General features: G+C 50.8%; 1 protein-coding gene across 7 annotated transcripts in view; it reads left to right on the top strand.

Annotated features, from left to right (window-relative positions):
* Positions 1–26,820, top strand: part of BCO1 (beta-carotene oxygenase 1) — a 176,915-nt gene that overhangs the window by 148,462 nt on the left and 1,633 nt on the right. For 4 of the 7 annotated variants that reach the window (XM_084958113.1, XM_084958114.1, XM_084958115.1 and 1 more), the window contains 8 exon segments: positions 1,773–1,902; positions 3,396–3,543; positions 5,077–5,224; positions 7,765–7,988; positions 10,481–10,738; positions 20,168–20,273; positions 23,271–23,365; positions 24,813–24,924. In XM_084958113.1, coding sequence (XP_084814239.1) covers positions 1,773–1,902; positions 3,396–3,543; positions 5,077–5,224; positions 7,765–7,988; positions 10,481–10,738; positions 20,168–20,273; positions 23,271–23,365; positions 24,813–24,924 — 1,221 coding nt within the window. 7 annotated transcript variants of the gene reach the window in all.

Here is a 26,820-nt window from a genome sequence, read left to right as displayed (position 1 = left end):
ATCAAACACATGACTCCAGGGTCTGGTGACCCAGAGCCCCAGCTCCTAACCGTTCCCCCATGTTCCTCCTGCTGCCCCAAGAACCAAGCTCTCCTTACCAAGTGTCTCACAGGTGCCAGTGTATGGTAGCCACGCCTGACAAGATGTTTACGATAAGGACAGATCATCTGACACACGAGTTCCCTCCTGAAGCCCAAAGAAAGCACTGGAAGGTCTTTTGTGGTCTCTCCCAATTTTATCCTGATGAGTGTCACCATTATTGTTGTCATGGCCACTTACGTGCACAGGTTGGAGTCATTACTGCTGAAACGAACACTCATGCCCTTAGACGCAGAGGTGAAAACACATCCCTGAGGGCAAAACGAACCAAGGCTGTTAGAAGCCAGGATGGTGCTTCCCCTGCAGAGGTCGGGTGGGGGAGGCTAGTGCCAGGATGAGATATGCAGGGGCTTCCCAGGGCTGCTCACATTCTCTTTCTTGATCAGAAAGTAGTTTATAGGAGTGGTTTTAGCTTGCGAAAATTCACCATACTCTACCGTTAGAGTAGCACATATTTTTAATAACAAGGATCAGACAGAATGGTCGTTTGATGTGTGTCAGCATCTTCACGTTGCTGACCGTTGGGTAAAGTTTACCACTCGCTAGCTGTGTGGCTTCAGGTGAGGTACCTAACCTCTCTGTGCCTCAGTTTATAGCTGGGAAATGGGTCTGCATTGCAGAGTGCCTAAGCCCTTTGCACTTCATTTTGTAAGAAATTTGAGGAGTTCCCATCGTGGCTCAGTGGTTAACGAATCTGACTAGGAACCATGAGGTTTTGGGTTTGATCCCTGGCCTCGCTCAGTGGGTTAAGGATCTGGTGTTGCTGTGAGCTGTGGTGTAGGTCACAGACACAGCTCAGATCCCCCGTTGCTGTGGCTGTGGTATAGGCTGGCGGCTACAGCTCCAATTAGACCCCTAGCCTGGGAACCTCCATATACCATGGGAGTGGCCCTAGAAAAGGCAAAAAGACCAAAAAAAAAAAAAAAAATTGCAAGCTTTAAGCATTTTGTTTAATTTTTATTTTGCTGTTAATAAGCAAATGCAGTGAAGTTATTTTTTTTCTCTAATGAACACATTTCTAGTTAGAATCTTCTACATACTTCTGATGTTCAGAGGATTAAACTGGATCATGCATATAAAGTGCCTTTTCAGTGTTTAGTACATACACATTTGCTCAATAAATGTTAACTCTTAGTTCCATTTCCTTTCCTCAAAACATACGAAGGCCCTGGGCAAGAATTTCTTGGGACACAATCTCTCCTTGAAGTCCATCCTTGTAGCGGTGGCTAGAGGATGGACATTTCTTTCATCTGCCTTTTCTTTTTCTTTTTTTTTTTTTTTTAGTCTTTTTAGGGCCACATCCACGACATATGGAGGTTCCCAGGCTAGGGGTTAAATCAGAGCTGTAGCTGCTGGCCTACACCACAGCCACAGCCACAGCCACATCATATCCAAGGTGCATCTGTGACCTATACCACAGCTTATGGCAACCCTGGATCCTTAACCCACTGAACAGGGCCAGGGATTGAACCTGCATCCTCATGGATGCTAGTCAGATTCATTTCTGCTGAGCTGAGGCAGGAACTCCTCCTCAGCCTCTTTTTGATGGGAATGAAATGTCAGTATGTCCAGGGCGCTACTTTTTTGCATGTTACAATCACGCCACCCCTGGAAGCACGTGTTAAGCTCTAGTAAGGAACGTGTGCTGCATGATTCTGCTTTTTCTCTTTCAGGTGAAGTCTATTATAGAAGCAAATACCTGAGAAGCGATACCTACAATGCCAATATCGAAGCGAACAGGATCGTGGTGTCAGAATTTGGAACAATGGCCTATCCGGACCCCTGCAAAAACATATTTTCCAAGTAACCGTCCACTTTGAATCTGGTCCTGCTTTCTGATCGCCTTGGTGGTCAGAACAGCCGGTGTTTGCTCCTCTGATGGTTGTCGTTAGGGCTGGATGAAAACTTCCCCTGGCTGGCCCGTGAGCACACATGCTCTGCAGTTCTTGATCACGGATAGCAAGAGAGGCAGAGAGGGTCTGACAGAGTGTTAGGTTTTCCGCCACGTGGCTGGTGGGAGAGCAGTTTGGAATTATCTATCAAAAGTGCAAATGCCCAGTCCCTGCAGTCCAGAGATGCACTTGCTTGTGTCTGAAATGACAAATGCACAGAGTTATTCATGGCTGAATCATTTGTCATATGAGGAACTGAAAATAACTCAAAGGATCCCCCACAGAGGAGAGGTTAAACACATCCCTGGAACACCGTACAGGGAAATGCCAGGTACATAAAAAGGAATGAGGCCGCTTCCCATGTACCAAATGAAAGATTTTCAAGATATACTGTGAAGTGAAGGGAAAAAAGCAGTGTAGAAAGAGCATGTAACATGCTGTCATTTGTGAAAGCAGGCAGGAGGAAGTCGGGACTTATCCTGACCGTGGGAGGATGCCTGAGGGAGGGGGGGAAGCCACAAATGGGGGTGGGGGAAGGAGCAGGGAAGATTTTCAGTTGCATACAGTTTAAATCATCTGGGTTGTGATGTGTGCATTTCATATTCAACAATTAAATTGTTGGCCAGGGAATCGGGCTCGCCAGCAGGATTTCCTTTCTGATACTCGTTCGACGTAAAAGTGTGAAATGTCTTAGGGGTAGACTGGCCCAGGCAGGGAAAATGGCTTCTGCTTTTCCAGAGTTGACGTCATCTCTCCGGTCCCAGGATCCAGGGCTACACCCCCCCACCCCGCCCCAAACCCGTGGGGAAGTCCCATTTGCAGATGGGGGGGCGGAGCCGGGGGAGGGAGTGAATGTTAAACCTCTAGCCTGTGGGGCACTCTTGCTGTTACACTATTTTCCAGTAGGGGGAGCACTAACCAGCACAGGACTTGGCTTCCTGCTGGAAATTTGACTTCTAATCACATTACCAGTTCTTAACTCATAATTAATTTGCTTACCTTTAAAAGAAAACAAACAAACTAACTTCCTAGACAAATTTGAGGTGACCAGGGGGGACTCACAGTTCTGTCAAAAGCAGAGATTAGCTGTTGTGCTAGTCTTTGCGGGGCCATCATGGGTACGTGTATGATGGGCACGTAGAGCTTCTTAAAGCACATGCGAATAATCCACCAGCTCCCGAGGGCTCTGGTGTAGGAGCCCTTCGGATATGGGGAGCCCAGGAGCACTCAGCAGCCTTGTTGTCCCAGCTGACTCCCTTCTTAGCTAATTCAGCTCCGTGGTGTTTTCGAGTAACTTGACATCTGCATCAAAGGACCCCCTTAGGGCTGAGTACTTTTTCTCCAGTAGAACTTTCCAGCTGGGTGGACACAGCCATTGAGCCTGTTGATTTGTTTCCTCCCCAGGGCGTTCTCCTACCTGTCCCACACCATCCCTGATTTCACAGACAACTGCTTGATCAACATCATGAAGTGTGGAGAAGACTGCTATGCGACCACGGAGACCAATTACATCAGGAGAATCAACCCGCTGACCCTGGAGACCCTGGAGAAGGTATCCGTGAGTCTACAACCAGCCTGAGTTCCCGACTCAAGACGGGAACCCACCACCCCGGGATGGGGGGAGCGCAGGAGGCCTGGAGCAGCCTCCTCCGACGCTGCTGGGTGTTGGGCTCTCCCAACTCAGCCCTTAGCACTAGATTCTAAGCTTCCTTATGGCCAGACTGTGTCCTTTCATCTTTGTGTCTGTATCTGCTCCCAGGACTCCAATAACGAAGTAACACAAACATAGGGACTTAAAACAGAAATTTATTCCCTCTCAGTTCTGGAGGCTGGAAGTCGGAAATGTCAGTGTGGGCAGGACCTTGCTCTCTCTCTCTCTGAAGTTTCCAGGAAAGGATACTTTGTTGCTTCTTCCAGCTTCTGGTGGTGGTTCCTTGGCTTAGAGGTGCCTTACTCCAGTGTCTTGAAAAAATACACATCATTGCATGGATGCCCACCCTAATCCAGAATGACCTCATTTTAACTTGATTATATCTCCAAAGACCCAATTTTGAAATAGAGGCACCAGGGGCTAGGACTTCAACATCTAATTTTGGAAGACCCAGTTCAACCCCTAACAGTGTCCACACTCCTTGATATTGAGTGGGTGCTTAATGGAAATTTGCATGGATGACCGTGCTGGGCTCTGCCTTGTATTGACCTAAAGAGGGAGACGTTAGGCAGAGAGCAAGGGTACAAAAATCAGTGCCCAAGCAGAGACCTTGCCTGGGCAGAATCAAGCGAACATTTTCGTGAAGATCACTGGACCCCCTTGCACTTTTCTCCAACTGGCTGTTCAAAGCCTCGATGTCTTTGCAGTGCATTTTAACGATCTGAGAGAGGGATTGCTTTCCTAAGCTGTGAAATTATGTCCAGCTCCTTTTAAGCTAGGGAGGCATCGGTCTAACTGCTGTACGCTTTCCACAAGGCTGCAGGGGAAATACTGGGCGAGAACGAGGCTTCGTCTGACTTCTGGCCGCAGGTTGAGCTATTCTTGGGGAGGAAGTGCGGACAGTCGGTTCCCAGCCACCCCACTGCTCTTTGGTTGTGGCCTGTTCAGAGTGGGGGTCAGTCCCGAGCTTGTTAGTAGAGTTTCCCTTTGACCAAATGCTTTTGTAACCTCTCCATTCCCAGAATAACACTATGCGAGAGGCCTGGAGAATTTAAATGACTTCACCAGAATGAGGCAGAGAAGTGGCCAAGATTAGCCCTCGGGCTGCCTCTGCCTGGAGCTCTCTGTGGTGAGGCATCCAGTTTCCAGGCTGAGGTCACCCGGCAGAGCCAGGCCTCGGGCAGGAACAACCATCACAGAAAACACTCCTAGCTCACCAAGTCCTCTGCAACCTCTTGGCTGTGGGAGGCCCCCCCAGCAAGGTTGTATCAGGTCACAAGAGGAAACATCTTCCTGAAAGCTGATGTCTGCCTTATTTTCAGATCAGGAGATGCGCAAAAATAACCGTTGCCTCAAAACGTGGAGTCAGTCAGCTTTTCGCGGGATTTCACCCTGTGCCTTTTTAAAAAGCCGTGTGGCTGTCGTGTTTTGCAGGTTGATTATCGTAAATACGTGGCTGTAAATGTGGCAACATCGCATCCTCATTATGATGCCACTGGAAACGTTCTCAACATAGGCACATCCATCGTGGACAAGGGGAAGACGAAATACGTGATCTTTAAGATCCCGGCCACGGCACCAGGTGGGTCATTCTGCTGGTGAGATGAAGCACAGACACCAAGGGCGGCTCCTTCCAAAGAGTTTGGATTTGGGTTGATAACACGAAACTCAATCTGGCATTTGCCTTCCTAGGTGATTCAAAGGGCTCTGAACTCACTCTTCTCCTTCAGGAGGGAAGAGAATGCTGGGCTTCCTTTTGAAGGAAGAGAATCCTTTTGCTATTCCAGCCTGATTTTCTTGAAGTTCCCATTCATTCATTCATTCATTTATCCATAATCCACTGATCTATCAATGAAACATATCAATCTGTCCATCGTCCATCCATCCTTCCACCGACCCAGCCCATCCATCCTTCTTTTCATTCATTCATCTTCAGTTTTAAGACAAACTTTCCTGTGCCAGGGCTTTGCTGCCCACTTTCCTCCCGGACCCCGAAACCAGGCTCCCAGGGTTGTTCAAGGTGCTCAGAGCGGCTGGCATCCACTCCCAATCCCCACCCTGTTCTCCTGGCCTTCTGGACCTTCTCCCTTCAGGGCCAGGAACCTGGCTCAGAGCCAAGGCCGGTTGTGATTAGTGTTCCTGAGGGGGAGGAGGGCGGGATTCCTGGCCCTTATTTGTCCAGGACCCTCTTGGGAACCACACCCAGGAGCGAAGGCCTCGAGAGGGTGGCTGCACAGGGCTCAGGAGACAGAGCAGAATCACGAGGGCACTTGGCTCGACCTGGTTTAGGAAGGCCGGTTCCCGCCTGTGATCCGGGCTGCCACCTCCCTCACAGCCCATAGAGCCTGAGGAGCAGATTCCAGGCACTGCTGGCAGGTGTGAGCCCCCAAGGTCAGGAGGTACAGTGAGGCCTCTTGTTAAATGGAACGTCCATTCATTAAGCCAATAAAGAGATAGAGGGTCTGGCTCCGAATCTGAGAATGTCAGACCTGGGGAAGGCCTAGGCATTTGAGTTTGCCACTTTGTGTGACAGAGGAGGACTGGGAGCTGCAGGGGGATCAGGTGACAGGCTCATGGGAACCACAACATCCGCAAGCAGGTACCCTCTGTGCACCTGCTCCAGGCTGGCCGCTTCACCAGGATTCACACCTGTCTCCTGCCGCCCGGGCCAGGGTGCTTTTCCTTTCAGTTTGCTTTGTGCTCCATTTGTTTGATGAAGAAAAGCACTAGCCCAAACCCCGTGGTATCCCTCCCACCAGCCAGCTGTTTACAGTGTGCACAGGTGCCAAAAGAAAGGTGGGGACGCTTGCAGATAACTCATTATAACCCAGCCCCAGGCCTGGGTGGGGAGGCCTTTTGGCCAGCGGGTGACTCATCCTTGCAGAGGAATAAGAACACCGAACAGCCCTGAGCACCTTCGTGCTGGGCGCTGGGCGAGGTACTTGGGCTCCTGCAATATTCCCTTCAGTCTCTCCCTTCCCTCTGAGGTTATAACTGCTCATAACCTCCGAGGAGGCAGCCAGGCTGAGGGGGCAGTGCCTCCTTGGCTTGACCCTGTGCCTTTGGCCATAAAGATGGACTATCCCACAAAGGCTCGATTTCTGTAAAATGGGAACTGCACAGCCTGCCTTGACTGCCACAGCTATCATATCACCATAGGTTCTTAGTCTCACTCCTGGTGATTTTAGAACGGGCAGCGCCAGGGGAAATTCATGGGAACCCTGTGAAATACATGACAAATGATGGTTCTCAGCAACATAGCAAAGCTGAAGCCTGGGGGAGTTCCTGTCATGGCTCAGTGGTTAACAAATCCGACTAAGAACCATAAGATTGCTGGTTCGATCCCTGGCCTTGTTCAGTGGGTTAAGGATCCAATGTTGCTGTGAGCTGTGGTGTAGATTGCAGATGCAGCTTGGAACCCACGTTGCTGTGGCTGTGGTGTAGGCCAGCGACTACAGCTCTGATTAGACCCCTAACCTGGGAACCTCCATATGCCACAGGTGTGGCCCTAAAAGGACCAAAAAAGAAAAAAGCCAAAGCCAAGGCCTGGGAAGCTGGCCCATCATCCAGACACTTGGAAATGCAGGGCCTCAGGCCCCGGATTCCACATGTTTTTCATGACCCCCCCAGATGATCCGTGAACATGTGGAAGTTTGAGGAGCATTGCTCCAGAGAAGCAGTTGGCGAACACTCTCTATAAATGGCCCCAGAATAGGTATTTGAGGCTTTGCCAGCTGTATGGTCTCTGGTGCATCTGCTCAACTCAGTCTTGAAAGCAAAGCAGCCAGGGACACCAAAGGCGGGAGGCAGCATGGCCGTGCTCTCGGTAACCCTTTATTAAGAGAGCAGGTGGAGGCTGGGTTGGCAGAGTTGCAGATCCCTGGCCCGGAGGCCCAGGGGTGCAGGGGCCCAGGGGTCCGGTGATGCAGTGGTTTCTGAGGCCAAACCCGGTCTTGGGGGTGCAGGAGACCCTCCTCCCCGTGTCCGCCAGGCAGCAGCCCCTTCTCCTCGTTTGCTGTCAGCTCTCGCTGGAAGGTTCCTTTCAGCAGCAGGGTGGGTTTGAGAGGCTCGGCTGCAGGAGCCGGTGGCCCTGCGCCGTTCCTGAGGCCGGCTTCTCCCCAGAGGACGGGAAGAAGGGGCGAGGGCCCCTGAAGCACACGGAGGTGTTCTGCTCCATCGCCTCCCGCTCCCTCCTCTCCCCGAGCTACTACCACAGCTTCGGCGTCACCGAGAACTACGTCGTTTTCCTCGAGCAGCCCTTCCGGATGGATATCCTCAAGATGGCCACCGCCTACATCCGGGGCGTGAGCTGGGCCTCCTGCCTGGCCTTCCACGGGGAGGACAAGGTGAGGCCGGGCCGGTGACCCCGGAGCACGAGAACGGCCAGAGCCAGAGACGGGGTCGGCAGGCAGCGCGGCTCGGGGAGCGGGGCGGGAGCTGCCGGGCCGTCTCCGCAGAGGCATCAGCCAGCCTTCCAGAGAGTTCTGAAGCTGCGACGGTCCTTCACAGTGGTTCCAGTTAGGGCCTTCATGCCCCCATGTCCACAGGTCCCCAGAGGAGCGTGTGACCTTGGGTCAGGTGGCCTTCTCAGCCAAGGCAGCCCCCACTCGCCCAGAGACAAAGGGACGGCTGCTCAGTCTTGACCGGTCCCTGGGCTCCTCCAGCCCCCACGGTCCACAGACACCGCCCTTTCAGCATCCCTGCCGCCACTGGCCCATGTCGGGGCTGGCGAGGAGGTGCCGTGGATTATTTAGCCATTGTGATGGAAGAGTTGCACTGACAGGTGTGCCAGGAACATCTTCCATTCGGGCACACCTGGGTGGGGTGCTCCGAGTGTCTGTGTGCGTGAGTGTGTGTACGTGGGCATGTGTGTGCACACGTGCCTGTGAATATATGTGTGCGTGTGTGTGTATGTATTTGCCGCTGTTGTGAGAGATAATCAGTAATTCTCTTCATCTGTTCGGCTGGCACACCAGGGTGGAGAGTGACACAGGTCCCCCACCACCTACCCGTTCCCCGCCCCCTGCCCCCCCGCAGCCCCCTCTCCAGAGGGAACCGCCACCATCCGTTGACACCTTTCTGCTCCTCTTTCTGTACTCTGAGTCATCTTCAGGTGCACGCGCACATGTCCCCCGCTTGTGGCCGGCCACCCCTTTAAGGCCTGTCCTTTCGGGGAGGAGAGTGAGGTGTTCGAGAGAACAAAGGGGTTAGGTGAGGTCCCTCCTCGGCTCAGAACCTTCTGGTGCTTTCCTGTCCTCCTCAGAATAAGATCCAAAGGCTTTGCTCACCAGCTCGGGAAGGCACCCCTGCTCAGGTAGGCCCACCCACCCTCACCCCAGCCCCTGGCTCCCCACTCACGAACCTGCCCCACGCGTTCCTGCCTCTGGGCCCTTGCATTTTCTGTCCCCCACACCGGGAGGACTCTTCCTCCCTCAGTGACTCCAGGTCTGTGCTCGCCATGCCTGAGGCCCAGTGTCTGTCAGCGACCCCCGCTGGCTTTCTCCACCCCCCCACCCCCACTTCACTTTCTCAGTCATGTCATCGGTCATCCCCCAGCCGGTGTGTATTTGATCACTGCCTCTTGGCTTCGCCCCCACCGGAATATCAACTCCATGAAAGTAGGGGATTGGTTTTATTTTGCCTCTCTGGTTCCTCTAAAAGTGTCTGGCATGTCATAGGCCCTCTGTAAATATTTGTGGAATGAATGAGTTGGGCACAGGGGCCAGCAAGGAGCCAACTGAAGCAGGTCTGCCCTGTGGGACCAGGAGCACCTGCTGGCAGGAACGTCAGGGCGCCCTAGGCCTACAGGCTGCTGCCCCAGGGATCCCTGGCCTGGAGAGTCCCACAGCCAGAAGACAGGGCCCTTGGGAGCAGGACAGAAAATCCTGGGAAGGGCTTTGGAATGTATTTGGAGAACTTGCTGAGCAGTCCCTGTGGCTGATCGAGGTTTTGGGTTCATGGGGAAGAAAACCCTAAAGAAACCGTGCCTGTGTTCACCCCCTCCAGACCAACCCTCCCCACCGCCAGTGCCATCCAAGCCTTCCTCTTCGGCACAGCCCCTCCTTGCTTAACTTCAGAGCTCAATTCTGGAGAGGGAGAAAAAGGCAGTAAGCCTGAGGGGGTGGGGGAAGAGCAGCCTGAAGCAGCCCCTCCCTGCTTGCAGAAGGAAGATGGTTAGGCCAGAGCTGCCAAGAGAAAGAAAACACCCTTTCCCCTTGGATTAGGCAACTGGGCTGCAGATGTGGCTAACTGCCACCCAGAGTGATATGCCTGTGGCACCCAGAGGTGCGTGCAGAGGCCTCACGAGCTGATACCCATGTGGGCTCCTAGCTAGGCTGGCCACTCAGCACAGCAGCCCTCTAGGGCAGCCGGGTTGCTGGGGCACCTGCATGTTGGCAATCTGGAAAATTCAGGCAGTGGCCAGGGGTCAGGAGAAGGACCCAGGAGGGGTCTTAAGAGCTCTCACCGTGGATGGGGCTTGGGGAGGCTTAGAGGGCTGGCACCTGACCTCCCCAACTTGCCCATTGCCAGGGAGCTGGCCTGGCGCTTCCACCTGGAGTCACAGTCAAGTGAAAGTGGGGGGACAGTGCGTTCTCAGGGGCCTCCCCCAGATACCGTCCTCCTGGTGAGGCCCAGGCCCCGGCAGCCAAGCTTCCCTCTTCCCCCAGAGCTTCCGAGTGGCTGGCCCTCTGGAGGTGGGACAGGGAGGCTCAGAAAGGGGCGGGAACGCCCAAGGTTGCAAGCAAGTGGCTGGTGGGGCTGGATCTTGCCTCCCAGCCGATGCCACAGCACAGGGCTGGCGAGGGAGAGCCGACCACTGACGTGCACCTGCTTTCAGACTTACATTCACGTCATTGACCAAAGAACAAGGAAGCCCGTGCTGAGCAAGTTCTACACGGACCCCATGGTGGTGTTTCATCACGTCAACGCCTACGAAGAGGACGGCTGCCTCGTGTTTGACGTCATCGCCTACGAGGACAGCAGCCTTTACCAGCTCTTCTACTTGGCCCACTTGAATGAGGACTTCGAGGAGAACTCCAGGCTCACCTCTGTGCCCACCCTCAAGAGGTTCGCGGTGCCCCTCCACGTGGACAAGGTAACCGCTTAGTCCTGGGAGATGCGAGCCCCTGTGGAAGTAGTTTGGACCCTGAAATTCAGAATGAGCTGTTCTTAAAAGACAGACAACGCTTTTGTTATTTTTCTCAATGTGGTACACACTCATAGCAACTTCAGAAAATACGGACAGGGAGTTCCCGTCGTGGCGCAGTGGTTAACGAATCCGACTAGGAACCATGAGGTTGCGGGTTCGGTCCCTGCCCTTGCTCAGTGGGTTAACGATCCGGCGTTGCCGTGAGCTGTGGTGTAGGTTGCAGACGCGGCTCGGATCCCGCGTTGCTGTGGCTCTGGCATAGGCCGGTGGCTACAGCTCCGATTGGACCCCTAGCCTGGGAACCTCCATATGCCGCGGGAGCGGCCCAAGAAATAGCAACAACAACAACAAAAAGACAAAAAACAAACAAACAAAAAAAATCATCATAAACCCCATTGTGGATATATTTGTTTTGTTTCCCAAGTCTGTCTTTCTCTAGATAGATCGATCGATAGATGGATGGACAGACAGGTTGGCAGGCAGACAGGAAGACAGGCAGACATACATACACATTCATATTTATTAATACATATGTATATCATATGTATACGTATAGCTGTGTATCTCAAAGCTGTTCAAAATAATATACCATATGGTTTTTTTCTTTTTCTTTTTTCTTTTCTTTTCTTTCTGTTTTTTAACTTTTTAGGGCTGTACCTGCTGCATATGGAATTTCCCAGGCAAGGGGTTGAACCAGAGCTGCCCCTGCTGGCCACAGCCACAGCAGCTTGGGATCCGAGCCACATCTGCGACCTATACCACAACTCCCAGCAGTGCCAGATCCTTAACCCACTAAGCGAGGCCAGGGACCGAACCTGCATTCTCATGGATTCTAGTCAGGTTCGTTACTGCTGAGCCACAACGGGCACTTCCTGTATGGTTTACTTTTCCAAAATTAAGAAATATATAACATAGAAATATATATTTCCCAATTTTAGAGAAAATCATGCTGTATATAATTTTTAACAGCATTAATGAACTATAGTTCACACACCATGCTATTCACCCATTTTCATTCATTTGAAGTGTACAACTTACTGGCTTTTAGTATATTCACAGGGTTGTACAACCATCAGCACAATCTATTCTATTTTATTTTAAAAATTGTATTGGCATATAGTTGACTCACTATGTTGTATTATTTTCGGCTATAAGGCAAAGAGAATCAGTTATACATATATACATATATATATATATATCTCCATTCTTTTTTCCCACATAGGTTTTTACAAACTACTGAGTAGATTTCCCTGTGCTCTGCAATAGGTTCTTGTTAATTTTTTATACAGTTGTGAGCGCAATTAATTTTAAACCATTTTTATTTCTCCCAAAAGAAACCTTGTGCCCCCTAGCCATCAGCATCCCTCCCAGCCCGGGCATCCCTCTAGCCCCACGGAACCACTAAGCCACTTCCTATCGCTGGGGATGTACCTGTTCTAGACATTTCAAGTAAGTGGAATCACACAATACACAGTCTTTGGTGGCTGCCTTCTTTCACTGAGGTCATCCGTGTGGGAGCTTGTATCAGTGCCTCATTTGTTCCTGTGGCTGAATATGTACATACTATCTTGTGTACTGCTTTTTCCACCTATTTGCATATCTAAACATCTCTCTGTGACATTAAATATTCTTCTATGACCTCATTTTCAATATTTACCTGCCGGCCCGTGGTGGAGATTGATTTCCAAGTGCCAGTTCCCTGATGTCGAACAGTCCCCTTCGTGCTTTAAACATGACCACTGGCCAGACATTATCCTCAATTAGGGTGACGCTGCCAAGGCTCCAGGCTTGGTCTTGGAGGCTACAGGGGTTTCTGGCTCCCAAACTTACTGACTTCATGACCTAATTAATTTAAATGAAACCAAATTCAATTCAATTCAGTTTTGATGGCTCATCTTTCCTGAATGTGCTCTAAGTGCCAGGTACTTTGCTAAGCATCTTATTTCCCTTACCTCCCTTAATGATCCAAACAGCCCGTGGGAGAGATCCACATATTAGTCTCATTTTACAGATGAAGAAACTGAGGCCCAGAGAGGTTAAGGAATGTGCCCAAGGAGTTCCCGTCGTGGCGCAGTGGTTAACGAATCCGACTAGGAACCATGAGGTTGCGGGTTCGGCCCCTGCCCTTGCTCAGTGGGTTAACGATCCGGCGTTGCGTGAGCTGTGGTGTAGGTTGCAGACGTGGCTTGGATCCCGCGTTGCTGTGGCTCTGGTGTAGGCCGGTGGCTACAGCTCCGATTCAACCCCTAGCCTGGGAACCTCCATATGCCGCGGGAGCGGCCCAAGAAATAGCAACAACAACAACAACAAAAAGACAAAAGACAAAAAAAAAAAAAAAAAAAAAAGTGCCCAAGATCACACAGCCCAGCAGCAGAGTCAAGATGGGCTCTAAACCCATCCTTGAAGCTGGCAAGGGGGTATAGCTAGGCTGATCTCCCCAGCAGGCCTGACTCCTATGAAAAGCCCAGATTCCTCTCAGGGCCCAGCAGGCCGAGGGGACAGGAGACGCTCCTTCATGCCCAGGGGGCTTCTCCTACCCTCCAGGCTCCTCCAGGCAGGAGGTCAGACACCTTCCACCCAGTGGGCAGGAGACCTGCATTGACGCCCAGCTTCGTCTGACTCCAGAGTTGGCTCCCTTCCCTTCTCTCCAGCACGTCCCCTTCTGTAGTCATTTGTGTGTCTGTGTCCTGATTTCCACTGGATTTCCTATCACTTCTATTTAACATTTACAAAATCCTGTTTTCACTTAAATCCACTCACTCTTTCCTTCATGCCTTTGGAATGAAACACATCACGACACAATGGAAAGCCAGCACTGCGTGCTGCAAATAGAAGGGCTGATGAGCAGGAAGCTCTGGGAAAAAGCACAGGCCCTAAGCTCTAGCCTGATGCCGTTGCTCTTGCCAAGACCCGATCTCTTCCTTTGAGAGAACACTCAGGAAGCATTCGGTGTTAGAGACATAGTGGCACCTAAGTGAGGCTCTCTCCTTGACCCAGTCGGAAAGATTGGAAGAGAAAAAGGGATGAACTTTCTCCCCACATAGTTCAGGGCTGTGGAATGAATGGCCGTGTCCCAGAAAATCCTCACCTGAGCCACTGGCCTCTGCGCCCCTCGCTCTGAGAAGTCCCTGGAGTGTCCCCCTGGCTCCAGGATGTGGTGGGGCTGCCACAGAGCACACAGGTGGCAAATCCCAGCCCCCGCTTCCTGGAGACCTCAGCCCGGGCATGAGACTCAGAGGAAGCACTCCATCCACTGCCCACACACCGCGGGAGTTGATAACCTTTTATCAAGCTCGAGAAATGATTTGCTTCCTTGGAACTGAGCTAAGAATTTGAGCACGCATATTTTATTTTATTTATTTATTTATTTATTTTGTCTTTTTGCTATTTCTTGGGCCGCTCCCGCAGCATATGGAGGTTCCCAGGCTAGGGGTTGAATCGGAGCTGTAGCCACCGGCCTACGCCAGAGCCACAGCAACGCAGGATCCGAGCCGCGTCTGCAACCTACACCACAGCTCAGGGCAACGCTGGATCGTTAACCCACTGAGCAAGGGCGCGGATCGAACCCGCAACCTCATGGTTCCTAGTCGGATTCGTTAACCACTGCGCCACGACGGGAACTCCTGAGCACGCATATTTTTAAAAGGCACCGCATGAGCCATCTACTGCTCTGAAATGAGCAGAGGAGAGCAAGTGCTGGGAAGGGTAGCTCTGGCCACGCTTTTTTTTTTTTTTTTTTTTTGTCTTTTTGTCCTTTCCAGGGCCACACCCTCAGCACATGGCACAGGGGTCCAATCAAAGCTGTAGCCGCCGTCTTACGCCACAGCCACAGCAATGCCGGGATCCAAGCCGCGTCTGCGACCTACACCACAGCTCACGGCAATGCCGGATCCCCAACCCACCGAGCAAGGCCAGGGATCGAACCCGCAACCCCATGTTTCCCAGTCAGGTTCGCATACCACTGAGCCAGAATGGGAACTCCTGGCCAGGCTTTTCAATTGCTATTTATTGTCTCTTAAAAATATCTCCTTTCTTCACTTTGAAGTCACCCCTACCTGCATGGCAAAATGGGAAAGTGGAGCAGGCAGACACGGCCTGTGTCCAGATCCTGGGCTCTGATTTCATTCCGCCCAAAGGCTTCCATCCTGCTGGAGGGCCTTGGGGATTCTGCCCCTTCTCCAGTGCCCTTCAGTCCAGGGGCCTTCGCACGTCACCGTCCCTCTGCCTGTGACCCTGTGACCCTGTCCTCTTCCCATGAGACCTCTGCTCCTTTCTGGGCCAGCTCACCTGGGGGTTCTGAGACCAGCCCAGTCTAGGCAGAACCTCCAGAGGTGGGGCCCAGGGCTGGGCACGGCTCCATCCACCCCCCTCGACTTCAGGTCTGGCATCCTAACCCCCTCAGCAGGTTTATATATTCTAATAGCACCTGCAGTTCCGTGCTAACATTGGTCTTGGGTGTAAGGAACTTGTTCCGTCACCTCTCCCTGTTGAAGCTCCCCGGGGCCGGGACTCTCTCTTGTCAGCAGTTTATCCCCTGCACCCATAACATGGTCTGGTACTCGGAGGGTCCTCATTAAGCCCTTTACTGTTTTAAAGGAATGAATGAAAAAGATGAAGCAAGTTCTCCAAAAGGACACAAGGCCTTCCTTTAGCGTTTGGAACGTCTCCCAAGTGGGACGTGCTTTCCACGTGGAACGGGCCGTAGTGAAGCATGTTCAAGTCTGTGGCCTCCCAGCTGCCCCAGATTCTCTTGCGTTTGGGTCAGCTGGGGTCACAGGAAGGAGGGGCCCTTGGCACCCTCCACTGGCTTGTGCAGGGTGGCGCAGGGGTGTCTGAGGTGGGGCAGGGCCCAGAGGCGTGTGGGCGGGGCCCTCAGGGGCACGGCCAGGGCAGACAGTCCCTGCCATCTGCCCTGCCCTCGTCCTGCAGGGCTCCTGTGCTGCCTCCAGGAGGGGTGGGGGTGGCATCTTGGACCTAGAAGGGGTAGCTCAGCTCCTAGGTCACATTTGTCTTGTCTTCAAACTCAAAAATGAAAACCCAGCAATAAGAGAAGCCACTGTTTCTTGAGAGGTCATCTACTGGTGTTAGATGCTGTTTCTGCTCTTGGACCCAGGTCAGAGGGGCCCCTGTGCTGGCCTTGGCACTCTTGGGGCCCGGATCTGGCCTTTTTCCAGCAGTGTTCCTTCTCCACAGGACGAGGAGTTCACAGGGCGCCCACCCGCCTGGCTCCAACCCTCACCTGGGATCCTTGAACTCCCTGCACAAATACCTCGTGCCCACCTGCAGTGCCTCTGGCCTCCTAAGGGCAGGCTGTGCCACTGGCCCGGCCTGGGGCCCATGAGGTAGGCAGGGCTGGCTGGGGTGTTGTGCAGCAGGGAGAAAAGGACGCAGGGAGCCCGGGACCAGAGGCTGGTCCACATTCTCCCACCCAGTTCCAGCACAGAAGGCCAAGGAGTCCTGGAATTCTAAATTCCCATGAGTCCCTCCAGACCAGCACTGGGTGCTAGAACCTGCTGCAGTGAAGGAACTCATTCTCAGTCCAGTGCAGGAGCTGTCAGACACAAGTGATACTGAAATGTGGCCAGTGCAGCCCAGAAATGGAATGTTTTTTTTTTGTTTGTTTTTAGGGCTGCACCCCTGGCATATGTTAGATCCCAGGCCAGGGGATGAATCAGAGCTGTAGCTGTCAGCTTGCACCACAGCCACAGCAACACCAGATCTGAGCCGTATCTGCAACCTACACCGTAGCTCATGGCAATGCTGGATCCTTAACCCACTAAGTGAGGTCGGGGATCAAACCCACGTCTTTATGGATACGAGTCAGGTTCCTAACCTGCTGAGCCACAATAGGAACTCTGGGATTTTAAATTTTACTTAATTTTCATTTAAATTTGTGGTTGCCGTATTAGACAGTGCATTTCCACAATATTATAAATCTTTCTGCGTCAAGGACATGGGAGAGAAAGGCATTTACTTAACAATTTGATATATGTAGACATGGGGCTGGTACATGTCCACGCTCACCCTGGGTCCCACACATTTGAGGGCCTGTGAAATGCTTTGCCCGCTTCTCACCTAATGTCCATGACAGTCCTCGGAGTTCTCTAAGGTCTCCATGACTGCAGAGGAACGAGAAAGTAACTTTCCCAACATCCCAGAAATCATCCGTGAAATTTGAGTTGGATTAGAAAGCATGTCTGCTTGCTCTCAGTTGCTAACTACAATGGCCTGGCCCTGGACCGGGTGTTTTCATAACCACTGTTTAATTTAATCCTAACCACAATCCGCAGATGCGGCTCGAACCTCACTTATACTAACCCCCTGTCTAAAAGTTAGATTGTCTCCTGTTTTACAAACAAGGAAGCAGGCTCAAGGTCACGTGCTCAAGGAGGCCTGCTCAAGTTCAAGTGGAAAGCTGTAGCGAGAGGTGTCACACCCTCAGCTGCCAAACCCCAAAGCCTGTGTTTAATGGGATTATTGACATGGCTGCTTCTGCTGGGAATTCCCTTGAGTCGCATGTTTTCAGAACCAGGTCTCAGGACTTGGTTGGATTCTGGCTGGAAAGCAATTTGTTCCCCAAGTTGAGTACATTGGCCGCAGAAAGCAGCCGAATCATGTTGGTTACTGCTGTGTGTGGAAAAATTCATTTTATGCCCCAACCAGTCTAACCAGTTTCAGGCTGGAGCTTGAAAAGTCTCTGTAGAGAATCAAGCCCGGGCCGCACACAGAGGCCTGTGGCTGCCTCGTGGCTCGTGAGGCTCCAGGCAGGGCCTCTCACAGTTTGCGGGGCTGTGCACACAGGTGGAGGCATTCAGAGCTTCTGCTTACAGGACACCTGATGTGCCAGGTACTGGGTGACTTTTTCATGCCCTTTGTCTGATTCTTACAAGCACCTGCAAAGCACACGTTCTGCCCCTTGATGACTGAAGGAAAAGTTCATTGAGTCATGCAGTCCCTCAACAGTTACTCCCTGGGAGCTGTGTGCTGTGCACTGAATAAAATCTGGCCACTGTCTTCATAGGGAAGACACCATGAAAGAAGGAAACAGTTCCATCAAGGATGTAATCACAGCCTCGGGACACTGCAGACTGAGTTGTCAGGGAACGGCAGCCTCAGGGCCTTTGCACCTGCTTTGCCTGTTGCCTGCTGTGCTTTTGCTTCTGAGCAGGAGAATCACTGTGAAGGTCTGAGCCCAGCCTCTGCTCCCCTCGGTGTGACAATGGGCAAGCCCCTTTCCTTCCGTGGGCCTCTTTTTCTTCTTCGGTTAATTGGGATTACACTAAACAAAATCTCAAAGGACCCCTGCAATTCAAATTCGAGGGCAGAAAATTTCCCACCTTCCCAACAAAAAGCTGCTGTTGTTCAGATAGATTTCTTTTGCATTATAAAAGCCCATTTTGGAAAATTTGGAAAGTAGAGGAAAACTTTTATTTTAAATTTTTTTTTTTCATTTTTAGGGCCGCACCTGCAGCACATGGAAATTCTCAGGCTAGGGGTCGAATTGGAGCTGCAGCTGCTGGCCTACACCACAGCCACAGACATGCCAGATCCGAGCAATATCTGTGACCTACCCCACAGCTGTCAGCAACACCAGATCCTTTAACTCACTGAACAAGGCCAGGAATAAGACCTGCATCCTCATGGATACTAGTCGGCTTCTTAACCTGCTGAGCTACAATGGGAACTCCCTCAAGAAAAGTTTAAATTAGAAGTCAGGCATAGCAGTGTTCTCCCCAGTAACTCCATGAACATAGGGACTGTCGGTCTAGTTCCTCATTTTCCTCCGATGCTATAACCAGAACTCACCCCCAGTGCTAGTAGCAATAATAGTAATAATAATACAGTGATATTATCAATAGCAGTTACCATTAGTCTAGCATTTACTGCTAACCAGGCTGTCTTGTAAAGCAACTACATGGGTGATTTTATTTCATATGCATAATAACTCACTGACATATATATTATTTATACAATGCTTGTGCATTATACAAATGGGGAACCTGAACTTCAGGGATGCTAAGTCGTTTGTTCAAGGTCCTGTAGCAAGTGTGTGGGAATAATAGATGCTCGATAAATATTTAATTGTGTTAATTGCCTCTCCTGGGTGGAACAATGATGGTAAAGCACTGAAAAAAAAGTCTGATTGTCACTTGAGACCAAGAGATGTCCTTAATAGATAATTTTACCCCAAGTAATTTTTTTTCTTTTTTTTTTTTTTTTTTTTGTCTTTTTGCTATTTCTTGGGCTGCTTTCGCGGCATATGGAGGTTCCCAGGCTAGGGGTCGAATCGGAGCCGTAGCCACTGGCCTATGCCAGGGCCACAGCAACGCGGGATCCGAGCCGCATCTGCAACCTACACCACAGCTCACGTCAACGCCGGATCGTTAACCCACTGAACAAGGGCAGGGACCGAACCCGCAACCTCATGGTTCCTAATCGGATTCGTTAACCACTGTGCCATGACAGGAACTCCCTACCCCAAGTAATTTTTATTATTACATGTTTTTCTTTTCAACAGTGATACATTTTCATAGGAGAAAATGCTGAAATTACAGATGAGCATAGAATAAGAAACTAAAGTCCCCAGAATCCCACTGTATGCGGTATTGTTACTATTTGGTATATTTCTTCCAGGCTCTTTTTTTTTTTTTGTCTTTTCTAGGGCCGCATCCGAAGCATGTGGAGGTTCCCAGGCTAGGGGTCAAATCGGAGCTGTAGCCGACAGCCTACACCACAGCCACATCAGCTCAGGATCTGACCCATGTCTGTGACTCACATCACGGCTCATTAACCCAGTGAGCAAAGCCAGGGATCGAACCTGAAACCTTGTGGTTCCTAGTCGGATTCATTAACCACTGAGCCAAGACAGGGGCTCCCAGGCTCTTTTCAATGTAATTTTTCTTCCTTTTGTTTTTTAACATGGTTGAGCACAGATTGCGTGTACAGTAAGTTTACTGCTTTTGCCACTCAGTATTCAACCATGAGCATTTCCCATGTAATTATGAACTCTTTATAAAAACCTTTTTAATGATGGATGCAGGCTTTTACAGGTATTTAAAACGTGAGACTGTGTAAGTACCCTAATTGCACCTGCGAGGGATCAGAGCCCAGAGCAAAAGGAAAGATCCATGGATGGGTTCAGGGGCCCCCTCTCTACCACCCACCAACTATGCCCTCTTGGGGGAGTCATTCTCCACCCCCTATTCTCATGTTTCACTGAGAAGACCAATCATATAATACCTGCTTTATCCAGTGGCTCATGAGAGGCCAGAACAAGATGGCAGACACTGAAGCGTTTTTTAAAATGTGTACAAGAAGACACACATTTGCCCTAGATAACAAGTTATTCTTTTTTTGGAAAACCGATTCTTTCAGGATGCAGACGTGGGTTCCAATTTAATCAAACTGGCGTCTACTACAGCCAGAGCCCTGAAGGAAAAAGATGACCAAATCTACTGCCAGCCGGAGCTGCTCTGCAAAGGTGAAATGCATCTCTCTCCTAGGTTTAGGGAGGGGGTCTGCTCGTTCTTTGAGGTGGGGGCTGTCCCGGGCTTTGGAGAATGTTGAACTCAGCATCCCTGGCCTCCAGCTTGATTGAGAACCACCTAGAATAGAAGCGCTTGTGGTGGGGACCAGTTTCTGCACTCACTGTTGTCACCAGCACATGACAGAGGCCTGACCTGGAGCAGGCTGGGCTCAGTACTTAAGTGCGCAATGAACGGGCCTGCCCAGGACACAGGCTGGGGAGTGCCAGGGCGTGGCTCTAATCTGGGAGGCTGGCTACCCAAGTCACTCCCCATGCCAGGCGTTTGGAAGGGACAGCCCTGGGGACTCTCCTAGGATGACCTCAAATCTGCCCACCAAGAACCACTTCTGCAGGAGGCATCCTGCGGATCCTGTAGCAGGTTCTGTGTGGCGCCCCAGCCGTTTGGAGTCTTTGGAAATGAATGTAGAGTGTTCTTCCCAGTTCTTTTGTTGGTTCGTTCGTTTGTTTGTTTTTGGCAGTGCTTGCAACTTGCAGAAGTTTCCGGGCTGGGGATTGAATCTACGCCACAGCAGTGATAATGCCAGGTTCATAACCACCAGCCCACCAGGAAACTCCAGTCCCAGTTCTCAAGGCATCAGCTTCCATCTCCGCTCCCCTGTCACATTGTGTAGGCAGATGGAGGCTTCATACACTGAGGTCTTTTTGTTTCTGAGAAGGAATTCTTGTTTATCGTGGCAACCTTGGGCAGCCCTGAAAACTACTATGACCGTAGACAAATCCCTCATAACCCTCCACCCATGACAGCCCTTTGCACACGTCCATGCAGCCTTCTCATTGTGTGGGGGTGGCTTGGCACTTGCCAGGCCCTCTTCCAGGGGCTCCCAACTTCTTGTTCTTTCCTCCCAACAGTCTCATCCTGTTCTCATCACATGAGGTGTGTTCACAACCAAAGGGCCTTAGTTGAAGGCCTGGCCCTCAGTGAGGGTCCAGCTAAAAGTAGCCATTATTAGAGTAACTTTAAGAGGCAGGGCTGCCGCAGATTTTTCCTGTTGTGGCGCGAAGATGGCAAAGCTGAGAATAATTTGGTAACTTGCCTGAAGTTTGGCAGCAGAGCCAGGACCTGACTCGAAAACCCTCAACCTCTGCATTTACAGCTATATAAGATGCATACCATACCATCTACAGAGTTCCTGATGTGGTGCAGCAGAAACGAATCCGACTAGGAACGATGAGGTTGCGGGTTCAATCCCTGGCCTCGCTCAGTGGGTTAAGGATCTGGCATCACCGTGAAATGTGGTGTAGGTCTCAGATGTGGCTCGGATCCAGCCTTGATGTGGCCGTGGTGTAGGCCAGGCCACTCCTACCGGGCGTTCTCTCCTAGCCTGGGAAACTCCTTATGCTGCGAGTGCGGCCCTTAAAAGCAAAAAAAAAAGAAAAAAAAAAAAGTATACCATATCATCCAAAGTGTTCTGAAATGGTTTCTTCTACTTAATGAATGTAGCTTGGGAATTTTTCCCACATTCTGAAGATTCTTCAAGAACATGGCTTTAATAGCCGCATGGAATTCACAGGGGTGAATCGTATTTTGCTTAACCAAGTGCCTGTAGCTGGTCATTTACAGAGCGGAGGAAAGTGGGGGAGGGTGGCGGAGACCAGGTGTGAGGAGCCCGGGAGCGCCACGGGAGGTCTCGGGCCTGCTCTGGGACCAACAGTGGCATCTTTTTCTGACTTGAGTGTGTGAATGCCATCCTCACGTTCACCTTGCCTTACCTCTTTGGCCATTTCATGGTTCTCGTCTGTGGGATTAGGCATCTTCCTGTCGCAGTGGTCCCCCCCTCCCTGCTCCACTGAGCCCAGTAACCCTTACGTCCTGCATCCTTGTCAGCAGGCCCCTACACGGTTGATGCTTCCATCTCTCCTGCTTTTTCTTAGACATTATATTTTCATCAGCAGTTGGCTCCAACTATCTGGAGTATTTCTTAAGAGGGAATTTCATGTCAGTATTTGCCCTTAGAAATTTAAATGGACACAACAGACATATATACATATATATGCATGGACATGGACAAAATTTTAAGTTTTTTGGATTACAAAAGGAATAGGTGTCATGAAAATTTCACATATTGAGCACAGGGAACTCTACTCAGTGTTCTATAATAACCAAATGGGAAAAGAGTCTGAAAAAACAGTAATACACGAATAACCGAATCACTTTGTGAGGTGAACATTTTCCTGTGTTATTAAAATCCTTTAGAAACATGACTTTTACATAACGTTATTAGAGTTCACCAGATTTATTTAAATATTCCCCACTGACACACCTTTCCATAGGCTCGGAAGTTTCTATTTACACCCACACCCACATGTATGCACACATGTATTTTTTTTAAGAGCTCCAAAAAATTGCAGCAGCCTCTGATTTTAATCATGCAATTCTCTTTGATTTCTATCTTGGATAATTAAAGATATTTTATTTAATTATCTAGAAGTTCCCGTCATGGCTCAGTGGTTAACGAACCTGACTAGTATCCACGAAGATGCAGGTTTGATCCCTGGCCTCATTTAGTGGGTTAAGGATCCAGCGTTGCCATGAGCTGTGGTGTAGGTCACAGATGCAGCTCAGATCCTGTGTTGCTGTGGCTGTGGCTGTGGCTGTGGCTGGCAGCCTCAGCTCAAATTTGACCCCTAGCCTGGGTACCTCCATATGCTATGGGTGTGGCCCTAAAATGACAACAACAGCAACAACAACAACAACAAAAACAGGTCTATCCTATGTTTTTCCTGAAGCTTCTAATAGAGCCGCGCAATTGTCAGAGGTCCCCTCCTTCTGCCTTTGACCACCGTTGGTCCAGTCCAGGGCCTGAATCAAGTTCAGGGATCCTAACTCGGAAGCTGGTTTTGTAGAAAGGATGCCCAGACTGTTTGCCATGAAGGGCAGTGGTCCCAGCCCTCAGTGAAGGGGGGCTTGTCAGCTCTGTCATTTCCTTATAGGCTTAGAGCTGCCTCGGATCAATTATGCTTACAACGGGAAGCCATACCGCTACGTCTTTGCTGCCGAAGTCCAGTGGAGCCCCATCCCAACCAAGGTACTGGTCCCTCTGGGATGATGCCTGTATCAGTTGTGCCTGTCTACTGAGCTGAGTTCCCAGGTCTCAGGGATGGGTCTAAGTCAGGGAGTGAGGTCATTTTGGGACAAAATATACTGGAAGCAAAGATGGACCAAGACAGGAATAGCACCTAAGGGCCTATTGCTCAGGAAAGAGGTGGTGACCGGAGTTTATCCACTGATTTCTTTTTTGGATGCTTTTTTTTTTTTTTTTTGGCCAAGACATGCAGTGGGTTGATGTGGGATCTCAGTTCTCAGCCAAGGATTGAACCTGGGCCACAGGGGTGAACATGCTGAATCCTAACCACTAGGCCACCAGGGAACTCCCTGGAAGCATGTTTATGGAGCCATAGCTATGTGCTCCCACATGGTAGGCCTGAGGAAAAGGAAGAGAAGCGAGGGTAATCCCAGCTCCTGCCCCCAGGCAGCTCACTGTCTCAAGCAAAGAGGGTGGAGCTGAAACTCAGAGGATTTATTTTGGTTTTGAACACTTGCTATTTCCCAGGTACCATGCTGAGTTCTGTACAGACGTCACTTTTCGTAGGAGCTTCATTTTTTAGTAATAAAGTGGATGATCTCTTTTTAAAAATGTAAGCAGTACTGAAATGTACAAAGCAAAAAATGAAGGCACACACACACACACACACACACACACGCACACGCACACGCACACGCACACATGCACACACACCCAAAGTCACTCCCCTCTGGTCCACACCCTAAAGGGAAAGAGGCCTGGGACTCTCACTTTGACAACAGCTGGAGGGAAGGCCAGGGACTCTCACTTTGACAACAGCAAAGGAATCATATTATACTTTGAAGATTTGCATTGAATACACTGGTTTTTCTAACACGTGTGAAAATTACAGTACAGTGCCAAATACCAGGCAAGTCCAGGGTTTTTATTTCTGAAAGAATTCAGTGTGAGGAGTTCCCATCATGGTGCAGTGGAAACGAATCCCACTAGTATCCATGAGGATGCGGGTTCGATCCCTGCCCTCACTTAGCGGGTCGGGGGTCTGGTGTTGCTGTGAGCTGTGGTGTAGTGTCACAGATGCTCAGATCCCGCATAGCTGTGGCTGTGGTGTAGGCCGGTAGTTACAGCTCTGTTTCAACCCCTAGCCTGGGAATCTCCATATGCTGCAGGTTAGGCCCTAAAAAAAAAAAAAAAAAAAAAAAAAATTTCATTGTGTAGTGTCATCCCTGCAGTGGGAGGACCTTTGCTTAAAGTCTGAGCAGAAGGAGAGCTGCTTTCATTCCTGTTGTGACATGTCCGGAGGCAGATTTGAGATGTTTATGTGCCAGTGGCAGAGTCCACGTTTGAGGGGCTCACCCCCCTCTCTCTGGGGCCTTTATTACTTCCTGGTTTCAGGGAATAAGCATGTTCTCCAGCCACCTTCCCATGTTTCTCCCCTTTGGACACACAGGTCATAAAATATGACCTTCTCACCAAGTCGTCCTTGAGTTGGGGTGAGGCGCACTGCTGGCCCGCGGAGCCCCTGTTCGTGCCTACGCCGGGTGCCCAGGACGAGGATGACGGTAAGGCCCCAGGAGGGGCTGCACTGTGTTTGTGATGACCCCACAGACAGACATCATTTGGGGACAGGCGACCCCCTGTCACACAGCGGGTGGAGTCATGTTTTGAAGCCCAGATGCGTCTGAGTCCAAAGCTGTAGGGTGAGGGAGTCCCCAAACCCACTCCCACTTCTGATACCAGCTGCAAGTTCAGGGGTCCCCAAGACCACCCTCAGCTTCAGGGGAAGCACTCGTGGAACACACTGAAAACTGTTACAGTCAGGATTTATCACAGCGAAAGCACACAGATGGAAAGAGAAAAGGCGAGTAGGGCAGAATCCAGGAGAGCCCCATGCAGGGAGTTCTGCCGGTCCCTTCCTGCAGGGGTCATGGTCACCACCAGGCCAACTTCCCCAGCAACATGCGGGGGGCAGGGGCGGTGGGCAGCCAGGGAAGCTCACCCAGCCTGTGTCTGAGCCTGCATGGACATGCTGACCTCTAGTCTTCAGCCCCTCTGGAGGTCAATCTGATACCAGTGGCCCAAAGCCTCCCCTGAAATTACTTTGCTTGGATGGGTTATATGGCAAAGCCCCAAGTAAATAAAGGCACACTCATGGGGCCGAAGGTCTAAGGGCTTGGAGGTCGTCTCCCAGGAGCAGAAGGTCAGACCTCCCTTTCTGGGGGGATGAAATAGTTTGCAACACAAAATCCTACTTTCTTTCCACTGAGCAGTGCTACTCTCCCCCAGAGTGTAGGTTTTATTTGTTTGTTTGTTTGTTTTTGCTTTTTAGGGCCGCACCATCAGCACATGGAAGTTCCCAGGCTAGGGATCAAATCAGAGCTGTAGCTGCCGCCCTACACCACAGCCATAGCAATGCCAGATCCTTAACCCACTGATCAAGGTCAGGGATCAAACCCATGTCCTCAGGGATACTAGTCGGGTTCGTTACCACTAGCCAACACAGGAACTCCCAGGGGTTTTTTTGGTTTGTTTTGATTTGTTTGTTTGTTTATGGCTACACCCGCCGCATATGTAAATTCCTGGGCCAGGGATTGAATCAGAGCCACATCTGAGACCTACACTGTTGCTGCAGCAACACTGGATCCTTGAACCTACTGTGCCAGGCCAGGGATCAAACTCGAACCTCCACAGCAACCCAAGCAGCTGCAGTCTGATTCTTAACCCACTGTGCCACGCAGGAACTCCCATAGAATCTTAATTTTAAAATTCATTGCAATGGCTGAGTTGGAATTCATAACTCCTGCTTAAGCATGTAAATTTTCCATGGAGCCCCTAGAAACGCATGTGGCCCACCTCTCTTATCTGGGTTTCCAAGGGACCCAATGGTCCTTTCCCTCCTTGATTCTTCCTTTGCCCCAGAAAAGCCTTGCCCACCCCCTGGTGGTGCTAGAAGGTAATCAGAACACTGGGTGGGACTGCCCACACCTTTGGAGGAGGGCAGGCTGCCCCCCTGAGCCGGCTAGCTACTTCCCTCAGGTGGCAAGGGAGTAGTTTTTCTATCCAGGCTTCGTCTTCCTACCGACCTACATGGCACAGCATGCCAGGCAGGGGACCCCGTGTCATTGCCACCTCCAGGGTCGGGGGGTACCACTGCCAGCTGAGGCTGGCCTCCCCCTGGGCTGGGCAAGGGTGTCCCACACGTTCTCTTGTGGGCAGAGAGCAGCCTGGTCATCATTTTAGCAAGGGAGAGGCTCAGAAAGTGAGGTCATGTCGTCACCGTCACACAAGCAGTGCCTACAGAAGGAGGGTTTGAATCCATGCCAATCTGACCTCACCCACACTCGGTCCCTCTGAAACCTGGGAGGCCTCGGGAGGAGTCATGAATATTTGCTGGAAGTTTGTGTGCATTATTTCATTTAGCCCTCTCTCCCTTGCAAGGATTTAGAACGTTCCCACTT

The sequence above is a fragment of the Sus scrofa genome, chromosome 6 (genome assembly GCF_054392235.1).
Source record: "Sus scrofa isolate SSC_HxYL_T2T_F1_AM1 chromosome 6, Sscrofa_HxYL_maternal_Yorkshire_Landrace_v2.0, whole genome shotgun sequence".
Taxonomy (NCBI): Eukaryota; Metazoa; Chordata; class Mammalia; order Artiodactyla; family Suidae; genus Sus; species Sus scrofa.
This window is presented reverse-complemented; position numbering and strand designations above follow the sequence as displayed.